Source organism: Eulemur rufifrons, chromosome 6 (genome assembly GCF_041146395.1).
Source record: "Eulemur rufifrons isolate Redbay chromosome 6, OSU_ERuf_1, whole genome shotgun sequence".
Taxonomy (NCBI): Eukaryota; Metazoa; Chordata; class Mammalia; order Primates; family Lemuridae; genus Eulemur; species Eulemur rufifrons.
The window spans coordinates 69,017,433-69,039,444 of record NC_090988.1 but is presented as its reverse complement, the minus strand read 5'-3'; the positions used below and the strand labels follow the sequence as shown (position 1 = coordinate 69,039,444).

Sequence of the window (22,012 nt, the reverse complement as noted above, 5' to 3'; positions counted from 1 at the left end):
CTTGTAAGGCCTGCATTTTATACTGACAGATTTACCAATTAACTACATGTGTATAAGAGAACACAAATAAGCAAAATAATTTGGTAAATTGGGAAATCTCCAGCGGGCATGTTGATCCCCTCCCCAATAATATTTCCTATAAAGATTTTAGTTACAGAGAGTTTAGTCTTCATTAACTATAGGGAAACAGCCGACTTGGGCTAGATCCCTAGCCTTTTGTCACCCCTGATATATATAAATCACAAGCCTGGATGCTGGGTAGACTTAAGGAGGACACATTCAAGTCAGTGGTAGAGACTCGGCCAGATCCCAAATTCCTAACAACTAATTCAGTGTTTCCCAGCCTTCCCCGAGAGACCATGAAGATTCCTCTTCAGCAAATTCCATTTCTGGGTGTGATTTTGGTATCCGTCTCTTCAGTGTGCTGCCCTATTTCTCCGAAGTCAGAGAACTACAGAAGTCACTTAGCTCTTTGTAAAGAGCATGCCCTGCCAAGAGAACAGCAGGAAGCTGTCCTCGTGCTACTATTTGGCTTTCCGACATATGAGGTCTAGCACCCAAACGGCGTACAGTCATTTCAAAGCACTCACATCTAAATTCCACGTTACATCTCATCAACCCAGATGTGGAAAGAGGTCAAGTATGCCAGAAAAATCCTTGAACAGTCAGATCATTAAAGGCTATTTGAAATCTGCACTGAAATGCAGAATTATAGCACATCAGAGCTGGAAGGGATCCTGGAAACCATACAGTCCACATCCCTGCTTTCCCAGGGTTGCTCAAGGTCATAGAATAGGCTTGTGTCAGAGTAAAGACGAGAACTTGGAGGCCAATAGACCTCTTTGTTGTAGCGTTTTCTGAAGCTCTTTTCTTCTCTGACAGTGGTGGTGATGACACATGATCAATCCCTATAATGTCAACTTCTCAGCATGTGGTGTATAAACCCACATCTCTAAGCCTTGCCTCCATTACCAGGCAACAGGAGGCTCTACAGTGAAGCCTACTCAGCCAAGGCCAAAACAGCTCCCTTCTGCACACGGACCTGTGTGTCACAAGGTGCGATGCCTAGAAAGCTGGCTAATGAGGGAGGAAGTAAAGCGGATCCCTGGGGCCTGCTGAGCTGACAAAGATGCAGTAGCAACAGTCAAAACAACAACAAAACCACCCAAGCTGCAACTCCCTGTGTTCTTGCCATCAGCAGCACTACCCTACCCTGAAGCAGGACTCAGGAACCCTCAGCATCCCTCTCCCAGTGTGCCAGCTCCTAACCCCAGGCTCAGCTTCCAGGCCTCCCCACCTCTCTGAGGGTTAAAGAAGCCCCCATCCACTCTTCCAGCATCACAACCCTCATTGCAGGCCACTCTGGAATCACCTGTGCATCTTGCCAACCCCAAGTGAAGTGAGCTTACCTGTCAGCATCTCCGAGGCCCAGGGAGGTATTTCGTTGCAGGGTCTCCCGCACCACAGCCATCCCATCAGGGAGACGGTTCAGGCGACGGGTGTAGAGGCCAAGTCCACCATCGGTCATGTACCTTTAAAAGAAGAAGAGGATGAGGCACAGGTATGGTCAAAAGCAAGTTGCAAACAGGCTTCTGTTCACATCCAGAAGCCCTGCATGGCCATCTTGTGCTTTAAGGGGGAAGGAACAGAGGATTCCCTGAGGCTCTGTCACCGATCACCGCCCAGGGATAACTCAGCCACTGATTCAACCTAGAGGATCACCAGCTTGCTAGCAAAGAAAAAAAAAAAAAAAAACTCAGCTTAATTAACCCAAACTCATAGGAATCTGTAAAGCAGAAGGGAACTAGTGAATAAAATTAACTGTCAGATGTATTCATGACATTCTTTTTAATGTCAGTAATTATACAAGCAGGTGTTTTACCTATTAAATGGAACTGACAAGTCATTAGCAAATCATAGGCAAAAATATTACAGAACAGTACAGCAGAGGAAGCAGGCAGGCATTCAAGAGAGGAGGAAAGAAAGGACAGAGGACAGAAGAGCCACCTTTGCCATCACGGGGCAAGTTGCTGCTCTGGGTTGTAGATTTTTTACCTAAACTCTGGGAATGTCACAGCTGGTGATAGATGGGAATATCACAAGGCAGACATGCGAATCAGCAAGACATGGAATATGGGAAGTGCTCTGCAATTTGTGCAAGACTATATAAAATGGAAGACATTATGGTTGTTGTGATCTTGAATTTCACCTTTGATACTGATGTCTTAGGGGGGTTGTCACAAAACTCTGTGAACAACACTAATGCTAATTTGCTCTTTTCCAGATCTCTTGGCGACACTACAAAGCTGTCTTCTGATGGAATCTGTGTTATCTAGGGGAGGGAGGGTCCTTGGAACATGCGGTACAGATGGCTGACAGTCCACCAACCAGGCAGTTTCCTGAAAGCTCAGCACTAGTAGGAAGTAGCTCAGGTCCAAAGCCGTTGTACCTCATATCCATGTTGGTTCGTTCACAGCACCCCATAAAGGAGACGGGCTGTGTCATTTCCCTCATATTCAGAGGGGAACAGGACAGCAAAGCAAAACTTGGGCAGAGCCTAAAACCAAACTCGGACCCTCTGCTCCCTGCACGGACTCCATCAGATCACCCTGCAACGTATCTGAAAATGCAAGCATTTCACTTTTCAAGTCAAATAATACGCAGTAAGAACACCAATGAGTCATTGTTTACTTGAAACAGAGTCAGCTGACCACAATCGCTGCATTTTACTGCACTCGGCATTTTTGCTTTTGCATATGTGGGGTTGATCCTGAAGGTTCCCGATTCTTGAATTTCTTCCTCCTCTAGCTGGGGACCTTTTTGGGGTATATTCTTAGAAGAACAAAATTAGGAGACGCGGTGGAGGTTTCCCAGAACCCGTAAGTTCAAGTAAGGGGCAGAGAAGAAAGTTCCCACCGAAGCCCTCTCGTGTGAGACGCACCTTCCACTACGGGTCACAGGAATCTGCCCTCGGCGCAGCTCCCGGGACATCACATCTGGACTGAACGCCTCCGATGTCCCCTCCCCCTCCCTTTATGACACTGATGATCACAGACGACGCAAGGCCAACGCCGTGAAAAGTCTGTTGGCGTGAGTCAGGCCAAGTATTTGTGGTTGATCCAACAACACAACAGCGGAATAGAGTGAATTTTTCACTCGACTGTATCATTTTAAAAACAAAAAACCACTCCATGACTATACTACAAACCCCTGAATTGTACAATTTAAAATGGTGAATTTTATGATATATGCATTATATCTCAATAAAAAATAAAGTAAAAAAACAATGATTGCGGCTATAGTTAAATAATTCTTCGTTTAATTGCCTTTTGATGCTTGTCTCTCACATTAGATGGTAGGCTCTTTGGAGGGAGAGATTATCCCTATTTTGTTCAAATATATCGCATGTGCCTAGTGCTTATTAAATACTGTTTTTATTGAATGAATGAACACATGAATGAATGAAGCCCAGAGACACAGCCATGGGCGGGGTTTAGCAAAAACTTTTTGTAAGGACACCGATGACAGGTTTTCTTTCCTCTTAAATGTTAACCAACTTGACTTCTAAGACATACGGCAACCAAATTAAACTGTGTATCTGCCAGTCTATCCATCATCCATCTATCTGACCATCTGTCCGTCCGTCCTCCCATCCACCCACCAGTCCAACAGATGTAGTGACTCAGGGCAGAGCTAGGACAAGCTATGCTGCAACTGGCACAAGGAGGGAAGAAAACACCTACAACAAAATGCTGTAACTTTGCCAGAGGCTGGACTCTCTAGATCAAATGTCCTTTCAAGGAGAACTCAGTGGAAGCTCTTCAAAATACAATCTATTACACCATTAAGGAAGGCAGTTAATTTTGATTTTAGCAAAGTCTGTCCAGCCAGTTAGATAAACAAAATTCTTTCAACTGGGGAGATCTTGTCAAAGGACAAACAAACTAATTTTAGCATTCATTTCCCTGCTGGATTTTTACTGCTGGTGAAACAACACGCACGGTTGGGCAATTACATGCACCGGGGCATGTAGACAAGGCCCACACATACATACCCCTGGCTTCCTGCTACGGCCAGAGAGCAGAGCCTGGTGTGCATTTCGCGGATGGAACGCTGAGATATGCTGCAGCCCCCAGCCCAGCAACACCTGGGTGCAATGTGGTTAAAAGAGGAGGGCCCTGGAGAGATGGGACTCAATGTGTGAACTGGCTTGTCAACTGCTGTTGGGAATTCTTTGTTTAGGCAGACAGGAGGGGAAAGGCAAGGATAAACCAGGATCCTCTACCTTCTCAAATACACTAAGAACTGAAAGTCAGGGAGCTGAATACAACTAGTCTGGCAATGGTCTAGGTTCAGTTGCAAGTCTATTTCATTCAAGGTGTGCGGGTTGGGGGAGGGAAGGAAGAGTGGTATGGAAAATGGAGAATTTACCTCTTCTCCCAGAGGTTTGCGAACATGTATTCAATCATTTAAAAGTAACAATAATACTCATACCAGGCACAGTGGCTCATGCTTGGAATCCCAGCACTTTGGGAGGGCCAAGGCAGGAGGATCACTTGAACCCAGGAGTTCAACACCATCCTGGGCAACATAGCAAGATCTCATCTTTACAAAACATTAAAAAATGAGTCAGGCACGGTGGTGCACACCTGTAGTACCAGCTGTTTTGGAAGCTGAGGCAGGAGGATCACTTGAGTCCAGGAGTTTGAGGCTGCAGTGAGCTAATGATGACGCTACTGCACTCCAGCCTGGGTGACAGAGTGCGACTCTGTCTCTAAAAATGAAAAAGAATAAAAAAAAAATTCTTTAAAATAAATTTTGTTGTATGCCTCTTCCTGGGAGACAGCACAGCACTGGAGACAGAGTTGTCATTAGAACCAGTCTCACACTCAAGAATCTAATTTAAAATATTTCTTTCCAAATTATCCATCAATTATAATAGTTTGATTTACAAAAAAAGCTTCATTATGTGTTTTTAAATAACTCTTCTAGTCTCGACAAAAATGTATGTTTTTGTTGGACCCAAATTTGTATAGAAATTGGCTTCTGATAATATAAACTGCCTTAACAGAGTTAATCCCTTAAGAAAGCGTAATTTACAGATGAAGCAGTCATTGGTGTGCTCATCTGAAACACTGGCCTTTGCCCAGCAGTGGTAAAAAGGCCTGTGTTCCTGAAGGCTCAGGGAACCAGGGCAGGGCTGGCCTCACCCAGTTTTTTGCAGTTTACAAGAGGCTCCCACTGGGTGGAGAAGAAAATGACTTGCCTGAGGTCACAGGCAAAGGAACCAGCTGATCCGGGGACTGAATCCCAGAGCACCAGTGCCACACTTTCCTTCTCCTTGGGGACATAAATAATTAGTGCTGGAGCGTAATGAGGTGCTGGTAACATCCTGATGTTTGCTGAGTGGGTTCCCGCCTAAGCTGCCAAGCTACTGAACAACTCCCACGTTACCCTCCTGAGTTCTGGAGCAGCGCGTGGAGGGGGCTTTCTGTCTCCACCCTCCGAAGCTTCCCCAGAGAACCCTGCACAGAGAGTGGAGCCTTTGCTAAAAGGGCAAAGCGTCTGTGGGGTGTTCTTGCTTTTCAAGGCTGAGGCACCCCGGGGTGTCCCATGAGCATCAGGGTTAGACCTAGAGTTCAAATGCCCCCTCTGCCCCTTGCTAGCTGAGGGATCTGGTACACGTCATTGTTAGTAAGAACTAACTGTACTGAGTCCTTGCTGGGTACTGTGTTAAGTGCTTCACCTAAATCGTGGCATTCAACCTTCAAAAGAGCCTTATCAAGTACATTATCACCTCTATTATTCACATCAGGAAAATGATAAAACCATAGTCAAGATCACAGTGCAGGTGGGTGCGTTCTAATCCCAATTTTGTCACGTTTCAGCATAATTGCTTTGAGATCCAGTTTTCTCATCTGCAAGATGGGTGAACCTACAGATGAATGTCTTAGGATTGTGGTGGGTTCAATGAGACGGTGCATGCATACAAAAGCCAGTGCCCGGCACGCAGGGAGCATTTCCTAACCACTAGCTGCTGCTGTTATCAGCACTGCAATTGCCCACGTCACAGGGTAGTGACTCTGCATGGTCGTCTTCCATTTTCAGTACCACAATACTGGGTTCCAGGCTCTGTGCCAGGCTGGGGTTACGGAGGTGGCAAGACCTAGTCCCTGCCCCGGGTGAAGCTGAACATCTACGAGGGACTAAGACATGTAAGTAACTCTACTGCTGCATGAAGAATGGTGTGACAGACGAGTGCGTGACAGGCCCTGAGAACACACAGGGAAGCTGTAACAGACGAGCACTATTCCAGCAGGCCCTGAAGGGTGCAGAGGAGTTTGCCTGCCAAAAGGGGATCCATCTAGGCACACAGATAACATTTGTAAAAGCAGAGAGGAGGAGGAGGAGGAGGTGGGGATGTTAAGAGAAGGGTAAGTAGTTCGCCGTTGCTGGGACATTAGGAACAAAGCCAGGAACTGGGCTGCATGGGGCCTGGGGCACAGTCTTGAAGACCTTGAAGAGGAGACATGAAGGGCTAAGCAAATGAGTAAAACAGGCTCTGGCTTCTATTTCAGAGTGAACCCCAACTTCTCAATACTGCCGTCATTTTTATTCCACTTCTGGTGAGCATTTTCTCATCGATATTTCCTTCTACAGTTTTTTTCAGCATACACCATTTCTAATCCTACCTGAGTCATCGCAGACCTCCGGGGAATGATCAGACTTGCAGGGTAGACCTCACCATCCCTCCAGCTAAGGGCAGACCTGGGAAGGCAACATGTCTATTACAAGGAACTTTCTCAACAAAATAGGTCTGTAGCTGACACCAGCTATGAAAAAGCTCTGGAATCTAATAGGACCTGTTAGAACAAATATGCTGGATTTCGAGCCCAACGTTTAGTAAATAGATCTCTTCCCCTTCTTTAGATGTAATGACACAACAATGTGGAACCGAATGAAACTGGCTTTGTGAGTCACCTCTGGAAGGAGGGAGAGGTGACTTCTCATTCCCAAAGTCCACAGATCAACAGGGCCTGCATAAGGAACACAAATGGACTGTCACTAATCTCAAAAGGAACCACCTTCCGTCAAGTACTGGGGGATGAGAGGGGACAGGATGGAAAGAAATACGTACCAACCTGCTTTAGTCAAGAGCATTTCTAATAGAACATGACATTAAAACAACAACAACAAAAAATTCTCAGATGCAGGAAATGAAAGTACAAACAGAAAAAAAATAAAATAAAATCAATCCTAGGTAATTTCTTTTCTTCAAAGACATGTCAGCTTGTCCTGTCTATAGTTTTTGGACACATTTTTGGCTTAAATATAAACATTGTAAAGAAAAATGGAATAAAATAATTATATATGTGTGTGTAATATTCCTTGCCAATATCAACATAAATATATGAACATATACATCAACACATGCTTTGTTGTCTAAGATTGAGAAAAACGATGTGGGCTGCTGAAAAGCCCTTGCTGTTGAGCATGGTGCCAACATGCAAATCCCCAAACAACATAAGCTTTCACGGGGCTCCTTCACTCAGCTACAATACAGCGTGACATTCATTCTCTGAGTTTATTAGGCTGTAAATTGAGTTTCTGGACAAACCTGTAACAGGATCCCTTTAGTTTAGGGCCTCTTAGAAGTCAGATGAGTCAACTTCACTCTGGGTCACAGAAGGACAAACCGACCAGCTAGTCTAACAAAGCTGCCTACGTCCTTCTGCAGAAAGCCGATCTTTATGAATGAAAGGAAGCTGCTACATTTGACATAGGGAAGAAGAGAATGCTTCTGAAATGCAAAAATATGACCGGAAAAAAATGGGTTCAATTTCTCAGTGCTAATTATAAAACTGCAGCACTACCATTTAGGCAAATACTTAAAATTCTACTAAGAAACACTTAGAAGCCCTTTTGTCCTCAAAGAGTTTTTAGGTAACTACTGAGGCAAATGTGGTATATTTCATTCATTAAACACCCTCGCTCCACATGACACATACAGAGTCATATCATAGTGATGGCAATATCCCACTCACACAGCTTCTCAGGTATTTTAAAATCAAATAACGGTGAGTTCCAATCAAAGAACATGGTGTTGCTTCTTCTCAATTATGGGTCACCCCAAACTGACACATGATGAAACAAAACCAACAGCAGCCTTTGGAGAGAAAGTCCTAGGTTAGAATGTCTTTCTCAGTTGGGTTTCCCTGTAGTAATAGGACTTGAACTATAAATAATCCAGACCGGACAGTGCATGCAATCAAGAAACATGAGGGTAGGGGACAAGAAGGGGTAAAAAATGACTCTACCCTTTCATTGTTATGCCTTAGGGGGCAATTCTTTGTTAGCACAGACCCACAATTCTTTGGTTTTCATTCCCTTGAGGGAACTTTCCAACAACTGCCAGCAGAGGCAGAGGGGAGATGTGGGCTTAGAGAATCCAACCAGTTTCCTACCTTTCTGTTTGATGTAGAATTGGGCACCATTTCCCACTGTCCTCCAGGACTGCTGGCTCTTCAGAACATCACCAAGTAGATATCATCTTGCTCTTTTTAGGGGGATATGGGACTTGAATTTATATCTCAAGCAGAATCTCCCCTTATTTCGCTCAAGCCTGGAGCAAGCCACCTTGGCTCAGAGCATTGGACATGACCATGGCAAATAGATGTCACTATTTGCTAGAAGTTTCCTCAGTGGCTATGAGTGGCCCACCGGGAATATTCACAGGTTAAGGGGCACCAACCCCTTCCCCAGCTTTTCTGCGTTTCACAGTCCATCTCACTGCGAAATGAGCCAGATGAGTGGGAAAACACAGCTCAGTCCTGGTCGTGGTGCGGCAGAAAGTCAAGTTTGCTGCAGAAGTGAGCCCCCTCGGGAGGTGTGGAGCCAACTCTGGCCAGCCCAGTCAGCACAGCGCACCTCTCTGGGGAGCACCACAAAGAGGTTGCTAAGCTAATCAGACAAGGGCTCAGCTCCAGCGTCCCATGGGAACAGAGGCAGCAGCAGGGAAAAGGCAGGCCAGAGTTAAGGAGGAGTCAAAGGGTCCCAGGGGCCCCCTAGAAGCCTCCCTGGGGGAAACTGGTGCCACAGACTCTAGCCATTTCTATATCCTGAAGCTAGGCACCGAAGAGCCATTTGGAAAAGAACAGAAAGCATAAGTAGGGGTCATCACCTACAGCAAAAATGCACATGACTGTCATCCTCTACCTCCTGCTCCAAGTACAGCTGTGGACCAGCGGCTTCCCAGAGTCCGTGGGCCGCTTTCTTAAAATGCAGTATCCCAGACCTCTGAAATCAGACTCTGCATTTCAATAAACTCCCCAGGTGAGGTGTGTGCACGTTAAAGAATCAGAAGCCCTGGTAGCAGGCATGGTCTCTGCAGAGGGAAGCACACATGATCCACAGGAGTGAAAACTCAAGTGCTTGTTTTTATCTTTATTTCTTATCACATCCTTTTAATTCCTATGTTTTGTGTGTGTTTTACAGTATGTGCAATATTTCAATAACAGGACATATATTTTAAAAATAAATACAACCAAAACCAGTTTAGAGGCCAGTAGCTAAAGCAAAGATTCCCAAATTTTCTGAAGTTATGGATGCCTTTGAGAAACTCGTGAAAGCCATGGACCTATCATCTCACCTACGTGTGAAATTCGCATCCAGTTCAAGTTGGCTTACAGACCTGCAGGCCCTAAGTTTGCAGTCCCTCTGCCAAAATAGGGCAGAAGCAGATCCCAGCTGGGTGGGTCCTTTCAATGTATTCTGCAATGGTTTCTACACTGCAAGACTTGTTTGTTTGCTATAGACTGATTCAGCGTGGCTCATGGCTTTGCTATAATTTACATCACCCTGAATTTTAGCACACAGACTCAATCTCACTATTGCTTGGGTTTTGCTCTCACAAATTCCTAGCAGAGGAGAGATTGAGCAAGTGGGAAAATTTCTGCATGGTGGTAAAACATGCTACCAAGGTCTGTGCATCTTTTGAAAAATGCAACGTGACTTTCCTCAAGTTTAACAAAATTCCATCTAATACTAATTTCCAGAGCATTTTGGTTTAGCCTACCTAAGGATCTATACACATATAAATTCCATAAATATTTTAATTTAAAAAAGCCATAATTATGCTAATAAAATACACACTTAAACACATAGCCAACAATTACAACAATAGTGTACTTATCACCCCTATTTAAATCAATGGACATAACATTTGCATTATAAGCTATGACTATGCTTGTTTGAAGTGGGAACAGGCAGGGCACCCTTCTGAAGAAAGGCCGCACGCTTGGGAGGACTGACAGTCCCCACATCTGAAAGGTGGTCTTGACTGAATTCTCTTTATTGTGGTTCAACCGTCAGTGTGGAATTGCGGCAAATATTTCTAGCATTAGCAGGAAGCTTTTTGTCCACCTTCTGAAAGATGAAACACGTCCTAACACACAGGAAACAGTTCTCTAGACAAAGCCCCTTTAAGCTCTTTCTTGGAATTAAACAGATGGTAAAAGGGGATGGACCGATATCCAGGGATTTTCAAACCTCAGAACACACCCGAATCAACTGTGTAACTGGGCGAAAATGCATATTCCAGGGCCCTGGCTTCACAGATGCAGGATGTCTTTAGTGGAGCTCAAATCTTGTATTTTTTAAAAGTAGACTTTATTTTTTTTTTTTGAGGTTTACAGGAAAATTGTATAGAAATTAGAGTTCCCTATACCTCTTCTTTTCCCCAACAGTTTGCTCTATTATTAACATTTTAATTAGTAAGTGTGATACATTGTTGCAATTGAGGAATAAGTGTTAGCGCATTATTATTAACTAAAGCCCTGTGTAAACCCCAATGTAATAACGTATAGTTTACATTAGGGTTCACTCTGTGTTGTAAAGCTCTATGGGTTTTAACAAATGCAGAATATCACTTATTCATCATTTACAGTATCATAGAGTATAATTCTACTGCCCTAAAAATGCCCCATCCTCCCTCCACCTACTCATCCCTTCCCCTCAAACCGGAATTTGTTATTTTTGTTTGGTTTTTGCTTGTTTGTATTTTAGAGACAGGATCTTGCTCTGTTGTACAGGCTGGAGTTCAGTGGTACAATCATAGCTCACTGCGGCTTCCAACTCCTGGCCTCAAACAATTCCCCTACCTCAGCCTTCTAAGTAGCTAGGACTATAGATATGTGCCACCACACCCAGCTAATTAAAAAAATTTTTTTTTGATAGGGACAAGGTCTTGCTATGTTGCCCAGGCTGGTCGCGAACTCTCGGCCTCAAGTAATCCTCCTGCCTCAGCCTCCCAAAGTGATGATATTACAGGCACGAGCCAACACACCTGGTCCAAACCTGAATTTTTAATAGACATAAGTAATTCTCCTGTAGGTAGCCAGGCTGAAACTGTCAGAAATGCTGCCTTAAATCTTGAGACCTGGGTGGAGGAACTATGGGCTAGATTGGCCTCAGTTTCCCTAAGGATTAGTTGCCACAGTGTGACCACAGTAGAATGGTAATTTAAATTTCATATCTTTGTAATAACTAGTCTTGCCTCCCCCTGCTTTAAGCTTGAAGCTGATCCCTGGAGTCCCCTCCATCTCAGATCAGGGTTTGATAAGAGATATTACAACTCTCCAAGGTTCTTCTAAAATATCAATTAACTCACTGTCCTGTACTTAAAGGCCTACAGTCCTCAGAACAGTCCAACTGTTGGAAACCCAGATGGCTGGTGAGTGGCATAGGCCAGCAGTATCAGGCAGGCTGAACCCAGAATATTATGGACAGCGCACAGGAGGCTCCGTGGGGCATCATTATCCTAGGCCCTTACCCTGGAAAAGGCTTCCACATTGCCAAAAGAACCCTGCCCCCAAAGCACTTCCGACGCACCAAAACACGCCCGCCGAGCTTCCGCAGGCTGCCCCGCCTTATCGCTCCTGCAATCTCTGATGCACCTCTCCAAGCCCCGAAGTGCTCTATGACTCAAGTTCACTTTCACATTAAGTCAGAGGAATTTACGTGGGCTTGGAGGATCGTGTGCTCCCTTTGGAAGATGACTAGACCCCGTAGGGGTGGAAACCAGACATCCAGTGTCTCTTTCTTTTCTGGTTTCAAGTTAGACAGCCCCAGGTAATACCCATAGTCTTTACCAAACTGGGGAAAGCTGGCACTTCGGTTTAGGTTCACGCAAGTGTCACCTTGTCTTATGTCGACTGCAGCTGAAAGAAATGTCGGGTTGTACTGAGAACAGATGGAGTGAGAAGGTGACTCACTTGTAACGGGGAGACGAGCCCTTCTGCGGACAGAGGCATAATGGGGGCCTTGGGAGCATCAGCCAACCTCAGCGACTAGATTTCTGGAAGCATCTGGGGGCTGCAGGAAGGGCTGTCCTAGAGCCACATGTAGACCTTTGCCCCAGAGGTGGACCATGTTTTAAGGTGGTGACATTTGTTCAACAAATATTTATGCAGTCTCTGTTGGGAGGCAGGCACTAGCCTGGGTGCTGGGGATACAAGAACCAGGCTCAGTCCTTGACCTTGAGGGCCTAGTGTCTGGTTGGGGCAAACAGACGCATAAATGTTTGCCTGGGGCTCAGCAAAAGCCAAAGCAGGAAAAGGGGCCAGAAAAGGCTTCTTAGAGGAAGGAAGCCTCGAGTGGCATCTTGAAGGCGTTGGCCAGGCAATCTCGGGTTGGGGCAAGGAGATCAGGTAGTTCACACAGACATGCATGTGGATCTAAAATGTAAAGTGAATTCAGCCTATGGTTTTAGATGCTAAATTTCTATGAGGTGATATTTTCATCAAGACAATGATCATTCTGGGTAGCATTCAACGGTATTCCACAAATGAATCACCAATATAAAGAAATAAATATACAGGCCTCTGGCCTTCAAGCGTTAGAGGATTAAGCCAGATTGGGAAACTATGGGATGCTCAAATTACCCGCCCCTAAATCCAGCAAGAACAGTAGACACAACAGCTGACAACACAGGGTGCTGACCCTGTTCACTTGGCTGTGTGTCCGTGAGCACGAGGTCACCTTCAGAAACAGGACACGGGCAGTGGGGACACTGGTTCTCTGTGGGATTGGCCATCTCTGGAGAGGAGGAAGGAGTTTGAAAAAGCATATTCAATGTTACAAACTTACCATTTTAAACAGACAAATAAAAAGGCCTAGCATTTTTTATAAGGTATTTTATAGCTAAAGTTTGACAAAATTTTGGCTGGTAAGGCGCTACTAAATACGAAAGATATGTGATTCTTTAGAGCCACGCTTAATTCTTATCTTACCACTAAGCCCTCCACCCTCAATTCAGAAGCCGGCATGAGATTAAAAAAAAAAAAGTTTGAAAAACACTGAGTTCAACTAGATGAGGATGAGAACCAGTCATTTTCTTCCTGGAGAGTTCAGAGCTTAAACTAATCAAGATACTAGATCTCCATATTGAAAAAGACTATCTAAAAACATGTTGTACATCCACAAAATCAGCATACGACATACGCACGTGTGGGAAACAGGCCGTGGCTGAGGGGTGCAGATGGGCCCTTCTACGCCCTGAGCCAGGAAAGGTAGATCTCACAGCTGCCTCTTTGGGGTGTAAAAAACCTTTTTTTTTTACACCTCAAAGATGGGTCCCAAACCTACCCCCAAGCCCCTCCTCCCCCAAAAAGAGTAAGACATGCCTGAAATTTTTAGATCTTAAAACAAAACAAAATCCTACAGTGAAAAGGCATCCTATGCAAACCAAGGGCCACAGGAAAAGAGAAAAATCAGCCCAACCTCCTCAGCTGGGCACACACCAAGTCACGCTCAGGTCCCCCTCGTGGTGAACCATGGAAAATGTTCTTTTTTGCTAAGGTCAGTAAAAATGTGTCCTGCTCCAAAAAGTGTGTGTGTGTGGCTTGACATGGTACAAAATCCAAAAACCAGATGATATATTCTCAATGACTAAAACACCTGTGCTAATCTTCACGCTGGCATGTGGCGTTCCCACGCCACGATGCTCCGCCTCACCTAGGATATTAGTGCAGAAATATAGGATGTCTTTTAAGATTATCTTCCCCACCTCCCACTTAGGACACCAGACTGAAAAGCTTTTACCCCTAAAATCTCACTTTAAATGCAACAGAGCATTAAGAAAACACCCATGACAGACAGTTTCATGGAACTACAGAATATTAGATCCAGAGGGGATTTCAAAGATTATGTGGTCTAGCGATTTTCTTAGATGGGAAATGGAGACACGGAGACTTTGAGTGATTTGCCCAAGGAAACACAGCGAGGAAGTAGTCACTGATGTGCTTTCATGTTAATATAGTTGTGGTTTCAACAAATCCCTTGTTCTCGCTTTTATGATAAAATTGAAGTTTGGCTCCCTTATTCTACATTTTCTTACAACGGCTCTCTTGTCTATCTTCTGGTTCTCTTCCCCAACAGGGTCAATAAAGGTAGGACTCTCATAATCATCATCATCATCATCTTAGGACCAGTATTTTTGCTTCAATATCCCCAGTTTCTAAGAACTGTTCCTGCAATTTTCAAGAAACACCCAATAAGTGTTTCTGATGGACTGAAGGAAAGAATAACAACCACGAATTAAATTGTTTGTACAGTTTCACTTTCCACAATTTAAGTTATCCATGGTCAGCCTTGGTCCAAAAACAGGTGAGTACAGCACAGTAAGATATTTTGAGAGAGAGGGAGAGATCACATTTACATAACTTTCATTACAGTATATTGTTATAATTGTTCTGTTTTCTTGTTAGTTATTAATCTGTTACTGTGCCTAATTTATAAATTAAATTTTATCATGGGTGTGCATATATAGGAAAAGCATGGTTTATATAGGGTTCAGTACTCTCTGTGGTTCGGGCATCCATGGAAGGTGTTGGGACATATCCCTGTGGATGGTGGGATTACTGTACGTATATTGTACATGTTAAGCATTTGGCGAATACAAAGAGAAATGAGATGCGTCTGCTTTGAGATACGTCAAGTGCTTTCAGTAGTAGGCTATGTTACTGCAGGGGGCCAGGGAAGACTTGTAGGAAGAGGTGGGCCTGTAGGCAGTGGAAGCTGGTAAGAGAAGGCTTGGAGGGAAGGGTCAACAGGTCCCATTCAACGGATAGCGTGGCTTGAGGAACAACATTAGTGCCACACTCTGAGGAATCCTGAACCTGAGAGGAAGAGAATTTCATTTCCCCATGGCTAGAGTCCCCACTGTCCCTGGTTTTTTAAAAAGAAATAAAAAGTGAAAGCAGCATCGTGCGGAGCTCAGTTTGAAAGGCAAAAATCTGTGTTTCTCCCTTAGAATTTCAACATGCACGGGCTAGGACGGGTGCCACAAGTGTGCTTGCAAGAGGGACAGGGTGTGGCCCAAACTGTGTGGATGAGCACATCTCTCCCTGTAGCAAGGGAGCTCTGGCGGGAACCTGGGCACAAGACACTAGAAGCCAAGTGGCCAAGCACCCAGGCAAACCAGCCGGCCAGCGGAGAAGGGGCGGCCAAGGGCAGCGTGGGCCGGGAGTGGCGGGGCTCCCAGCAGCAGCTGGAGCCTCCAGCAGGAAGGGCAGGCTGAGAGGCAGCCCAAACACAGGCCAGTGACCTCCCAGGTGGGAACCAAGCTGAAGCTGGGTGCCTACAGGATACTCAAATTACCTTCTATCAGTGCACCAGGATCTGCAGTCATAACAGCTGTCTGAGGCTTTACAGACAAAAGAATGGGGGTCCCCGATTTTTTTTTCCACTCTCCGATTTGTTCAAATGCTTCCACTTCCACAAGAATGGTGGACAGATAAGCTGGAGTTGTAATTCAAATGAGGCTAGGCAAAGCAGAATTCCCAGACTCTGCACAATCGTGTAACATTTTTACATTTTAAAAGCCTGTCATTTTCATCATACAAGCAACAGGTAGTAACGTCACGACCATCTCGCTCGTGTGCAGATGCTGAGTTTACAGTGGTCCTCGACAGCCACCGGCCACTCTGCCTCCAAAACCCCTTTGTCCTCCAGATCAGAACCTGGAGCAGGAAGGAGGCGTGTGCAATTTGTGTTCATTAGGAGGCACCAGTTAAAACCTTTTCAGAAGAAACAACTTTAGTGACTCTTCTATTACCCCCAGGCTGGTGGGACCGGTAGGCACCTGGCTTTCCAAGGAGATCCCTTTTTTCCAGAAACCCAGTTCTGCTCCGTCTGTAATTGGGCCACAGAGATTCTTACGGGAACTTGGACACCCTGAATCTTACAACTGGAAGGCCATTTAAAGGTCATCCCTTTCTGCTTCTCACCTCAGGCAGGAATCTCTCCTGTGAGATTTGGGACGCACAGTTTTCCAGATTCTGCCTCAATACTCCCAGGAACAGGGAGTGACAGGCAGGGCTCATGTCATTGCAAAACAGCCTCCAGTTTCGATGGGTCTAATTGTCCCTGTGCTGACTGATGGTCACCTTGGTGTCCAGGCAATGAAAAAGGTCAGCCCGACTCCAAGTTCGGTTCTGTGCGACCTACTTTTCTTACAAATATTTTCCACGCCAAGTATATCTACTTTCTGCAAACACCTCTGTTATGTTTTGGGTTTTGGACCCTGTGCCTTCCTTGTCACCCTTCCCTAAACAAAGCTCTGCCGGATTCCGAACCCCTTAAAACCTGGCTCCATAACAAAACAGAGCCTTGATATTGTCTAGCAGATACTCTGTTGCCATCCACATGATTATTCTATTAATCCAGTTGAAGTTTAGGCTTTGTAGAGCTCTCTAAAACCTAGAAAAAAATCCTTGGGTGTCAGAGCCTAAAACCCAGTAGGCAGCAGCGGCAAAAGAGAAGAGGCGTGGATCTCAGCTGCTGAGCCCTCAAGCTTCCTGAAACTGTCCACGCCCTTTAGCAGCTGCATGACCTTGACAAGTGACTTCTCTCTTCCTCAGTTTCCACATCTGTAAAATGGGGATAGTGACATGTTGTAGGCCTTCTAGGATTTCTATAAAAATTCAACGAGATAAAACCTGCAAAGTGCCTGCCAAGTGACAGGTGCTCAGTAAACACTGGCTACGCTGCAATCACCAGGAGCACCAGCAGTCCTACCACTACCACCCGCTCTCTCTCTCTCTCTTAATTCCACACGTTCTGCTAAGCACACACAGCAGGCCTGGTATAAAAAGACACAATCCCTCTGTTCAAGGATATCCTGGCTTGGGGACAGACACTTACACAAACAGATAAGCCAAAAGGAACTGAGAGGGCCATCTGGGAGGTGTCACCAGGTGTTGGGGAACCCAGAGGAGGGAGGCCTGGTGTCTGCCAAGGAAGGCTTCCCGGCTTCAGCAGACTCGTGAAGGACTGTGGCAGGTGCGTGGGAATTGAGCAGGGAGGGATTTATAGAGAGAGCAGAGCCATGCAAAGGCGCAGAGGTTTAAGAATGTGGTTTCTATATCAAGGAAAATGTCTATGGTCCAGAGTAGCAGGAACAGGATCAGGGTGGAGGAGGGGAGAGGGCAGGACGGAGAAGATGGCAAGACTGGAAGAAAGGAGGCTAGGCAAGTCAATCATTCGTTAGCTCCCAAGTGCAAAAGGAATGCCCACGATGAGCCAGGCACCGTGCTAGGCACTGGGGACACAGTGAGTAAGGCCAGGTCTGCACCTCCACAAAGCAGACACTCCAGCGTGGGGCCGTACAGGGAGGGCCTGCAATGCTGTGCTGGATGGAGCAGGGGGTAGGATGTGGCAGACTGTATTTTCCCAAGATAACCACGGCAACGTCTCCCATCACACACGCAAGGGGACCTTGCCAGCCTCCCACTGAGAGGCGGCATCTATGCTCCTTCCTCTTAAATCTGGAGAGCTTGCGACTGCTTTGACCAATACGGTATGGCGGAAGTGACAGTCTCTGACTTCCAAAGTTAGATCATAAAAGGTGACACAGCTTCTGCTTTGCTTACTGTAACCCTTGCCCTGGAGCCCCGAGCCCCACATAAGAAGTCTGCCAACCTTGAGGCCTCTGTGTTGTGAGGAAGCCAAGCCACATGGAGAGGCCAAAGCCGCCCTAACTCCCAAAGCACCCTAGGTGTGAGGCGTGTGAGTGGACGAGCTTGGGAACGACTCCACCCCTTCTGTCGGAGTTTTCCAAGCAGAGGCTCCAGACACTGCAGACCAGACACATGCCATCTCTGCTGTATTTTGTCCCAATTCCTGGTGCAGAGACCCCGCGAACAAAACAAAATGGTAGTTTCAAGTAGCTAAATTGTGGAGTCATTTGTTGCACAGAAATAATGACTAAAACACAGAGTTTACCCAGCAGGCAATGTGGAGCCACTTCCTCAGCATAAGAAGACAACATCATCGAGATGTGTGCTCTGGTCTAGAGAGATTTCTCTCCCCAACATGTAGAATGGTCTATTGCAGGGGCGCTGAGGTCAGAGGCAAGGAAAGCAGTGAAGGAGAGATGGGATGTCAGCATCAGGGTGGGAACATGAGCAGAGAGAATGGAGAAACAGAGACAGTCAAGAGACGGATGCATCGAACTTAGTGGCTGGCATTCCAGGAACAAGGGGATGGAAGAGCGTGAAGATTTTCTCTGGGTTCCAGGAGTGTGGGGAAAAAAATGGATGGTGGAAACACAGGAAGAGAAAGAGGTTTGGGAGGAAGAAGAGAAGTGAGATTTTGGACGTGCTTACACAGCTTTATGCAAGCCCCGAAGTGAGTGGTGGAGCACACGCCCTGCAGTCGGGCTGTTCCAGTTTGAGTCCTGGAGTCCTGACTCACCTCCAAGTCCCAGTGTCGCCATCAGGACAATGGGAAGAAGAATTCCTCTGTCACAGAGACTACAGTGAGGATGGAAAGAAGTATATAAAGTATATATGAAGCATATATACTTTATATAAATATATATAAAGTAATGCACACGGTGCCTGGCATTTGAAAACGGTCAATAAACAGTAGCTGCTCTTAATATTACGATGATCATTATTATGAACTATTATGTATGCCTGGTCAGAGGTTACGTGGGTTCTTTGTACCCAGAGGGCAGAGCATTAAACGAAAGCTGTTCCCAAGGAACCTCACACACACAGCTGTGAATGGATCAGTCAACTGTGAAGTCCGCGTCAACTCCTAAAATAGCTATGCCAGCTTGCAAAGGAGTGAGAAAATCCAGTCTGTGAGCTGTCCTCAATCTCTGTCTTCCTCCCTCGCTCTCAACTCAATGGCTGAGTGGTTTTAATTAAGTACTCCCACGGAGTGAGGCAAAAGTCACTCGATTAATAAAGCTCTAACTTGCTGTGCCTGATTCAGAGGTCTTGGGGTGCGGAGCTTGTAATTGTGGATTTTGTTTGGGTTTGCTGTGGGTGAGGGGTTTAAGGAGTGGAATTTCCCCAGAGAAATTCAGGTATCACATTTACAAAGGCTGGAAGCTGCAGGTGACTGAAATGCCCACTTTCGTGAGATTTAACAACAGGAATCCTTACTGCGGCGGGGCACGCCGGTAAATCACCGTGCAAACTTGGCCCTGGGTCTGCGCTTTCCTGCCTGGGACCACCTCATCAGTTTTCATTTCCAGCACACACAGAGCCAGTCCCCTCCCATTCACTTTCTGCGCAAGCACACAGGGAATGTTGACACAAGTGTTTCTAATGCTACAGTAAAGACCTGTGACATTTAATTGAAATTAAACACATAATAATGCTTTCGAGGCAAAGAAAGGTATCTGCCTTTGCCCCTGCCCCAGCCTCCACAGCCCTGGCACAAGCATTCTTCAACTATTTTTAACTTCCCCTGCAACTCAGTCCTTTGAGCCTTACCCCCTGGACACCCCCTTCAGGTCCTTTTATTACTCCTTAAAAATGGCACGGGGGGTACCTAGGGCCTCCAACGTGCTGAGGGTGCCCCCACTTCCTCTGTGGTCTTGTCTACCGTGTTTTCAGAGCATGGAGTCTGGCGCTAGTGAGAAGCCGAACATACTGTACAGTGCTTGGGAGCCCAGGCTTTGAATTCACCCTGGTTGGACGCTTGGTTTTACCAGGTACTGTCTGTGTGGCCTGGCCAAGGAACTTCCCCTCTCTGGGCTTTGGTCCTCTCAGCTGTAAAAAGGGGATGAAAAACAGCCTCTATTGCAAAGAACTGATGTCGAGAGTGAGACGATGCGCGTAAAGAGCTCAACACGGTGCCTAGCACGTCATAAAGCCTCCAAGCAGCTGGCTGCTGTGAATCACAGTGCCGCCACCGTGGGGCAGGCAGAAAGGCATGTGCTAGCAGGCGCTGCTCGTCCACTCCGCTGCGGCCTGTCCCCTTCTCTGCAGAGCCAACACCACATTTATACTGCCCCACGACTCTGACAGCTTGAGCTGACTTCACCCTTTAAACTTCACTGCTCAAGTATGTGAGATTTCCAATTTCAACACAGATGACTGGACCATGACAAGCACAAAGCTCTGGGAACAAGGATACAGACTCCAGTGATGCAGCAGAGATAACCACAGACCCCGTCTCCCACTTTTCCCAAGACCGAGAAGTGAATGTGGGCTTGATTTATAGGTGGAAGGCTGGGGAGACAAACTTGGGCCTTTCCTTAGACTTGGAATCTCATTTCACTTTTGGGTCTCAAAAACCACTGGCCCTCCAGAGGTGTCCATGCCAGAGCGTCTGTCTCACTCTGCAGTTATTTCAGGATTAAGAGGAAAGGTCGAAACCTCCATTTCTCAGGGAGATTTCTTATCAGGACCCTGGGGACAGAGGAAGGGATGCAATGATCCTTCTAAGGCATGCCTACAGTCTTGATTTGTGGCCACATCCCAAGGCAGGACACATTAGCTTTGAGCCCTTGCAGATGTTTATCCAAGTGGACGCGCTGCTTCGACTCTGAGCTGCAGGTAGCTGCCTCCTGCCTCAGATGACTTTGCCCACTGATCGTACCGCAAGGCTGGCTTACAGAAGGGGATGGCGAATTGTATAGGTCAACTTGGCTAGGCATAGTACCCAGATGTTTGGCCAAACGCTAGATGTTGCTGCGAAGGTGTTTTTTAAGATGAGATTAACATTTAAACCAGTAGACACCAAGTAAAGCACTCCCTAATGTGGGTGGGCCTCATCCAATCAGTTGAAGGCTTTATCAGAAAAAGGCTGACGTTCCCTGAGCCAGAGGCATTCTGTCTCCAGACTGCCTTTGGATTTGAGCTGCAACACCAGCTCTTCCCTGTGGCTCCAGCCTGTTGGTTTGCCCTGGAGAGTTTAGACTTGCCAGTTTCCACAAGGACATGACCAATTCTCTAAAATCAATCACTCTCTCTCCCCTCACACCCACCCCCTATTGGTTCTGTCTCTCTGGAGCACCTTGACAAATTCACAGACCAGCTCTGACCCAGCCAGGAGCTATTTGGTCATTGTGCTCAAGAATAAGAAACAGCATGACATCAACTTAGTAAATAAATGTCCTAAGAAGGATAAAAGACTAAAACAACAAATAGATGCAATAATTCCAAGAACTCTCAAGGGAACCACCACTCTACAGGGTGTCTCAAAAGTTGCCAAACACAGGGAAAATGGGACATTGTGGCTAAATGTACCTTTATTTATAACATATTCATTATTAAAATTTTTTCTTTGTATGGAGACTTTTGGGATACCCCATATATGTATCAAACAGTTTACAAATACTATCTCCTTACTCCTCCTCACATGCCTAAAATGTAGGTTACCTTTTAACACATGTGAAACAGTGGCTGAGAAAAGTGAGTAATTTCCCCACGATCGCACTGGCAAGCAAGTCAGCCTTCTGCCTCCAAGTCCAAAGTTTCGTCCATTGCACGATTGCCTCCAGAACAGAGTGATGAGAGGTTCAGGGGTCCAACAAAACTTACGTTCCTTATCTCGTACTGAGCACAGGCCCACATGGCCTTATTTTTTGAGTCTTCCAACATGGGCTCACTGTCTCAGGGCCAAAATACTCCCAAACTCATCCAAATGTTTCTTTTCATATTCACCTCAGCTCGAACTTGGTATGCTCCAACCTTCCCATCATAAATCTGTT

The 22,012-nt window shown here is 45.9% G+C and overlaps 1 protein-coding gene across 4 annotated transcripts in view; it reads right to left on the bottom strand.

The window, feature by feature from the left end:
* Positions 1-22,012, bottom strand: part of NAV2 (neuron navigator 2) — a 691,715-nt gene that overhangs the window by 114,960 nt on the left and 554,743 nt on the right. For all 4 annotated transcript variants that reach the window (XM_069471196.1, XM_069471194.1, XM_069471195.1 and 1 more), the window contains one exon: positions 1,410-1,532. In XM_069471196.1, coding sequence (XP_069327297.1) covers positions 1,410-1,532 — 123 coding nt within the window. The remainder of the gene's footprint in view (positions 1-1,409; positions 1,533-22,012) is intronic.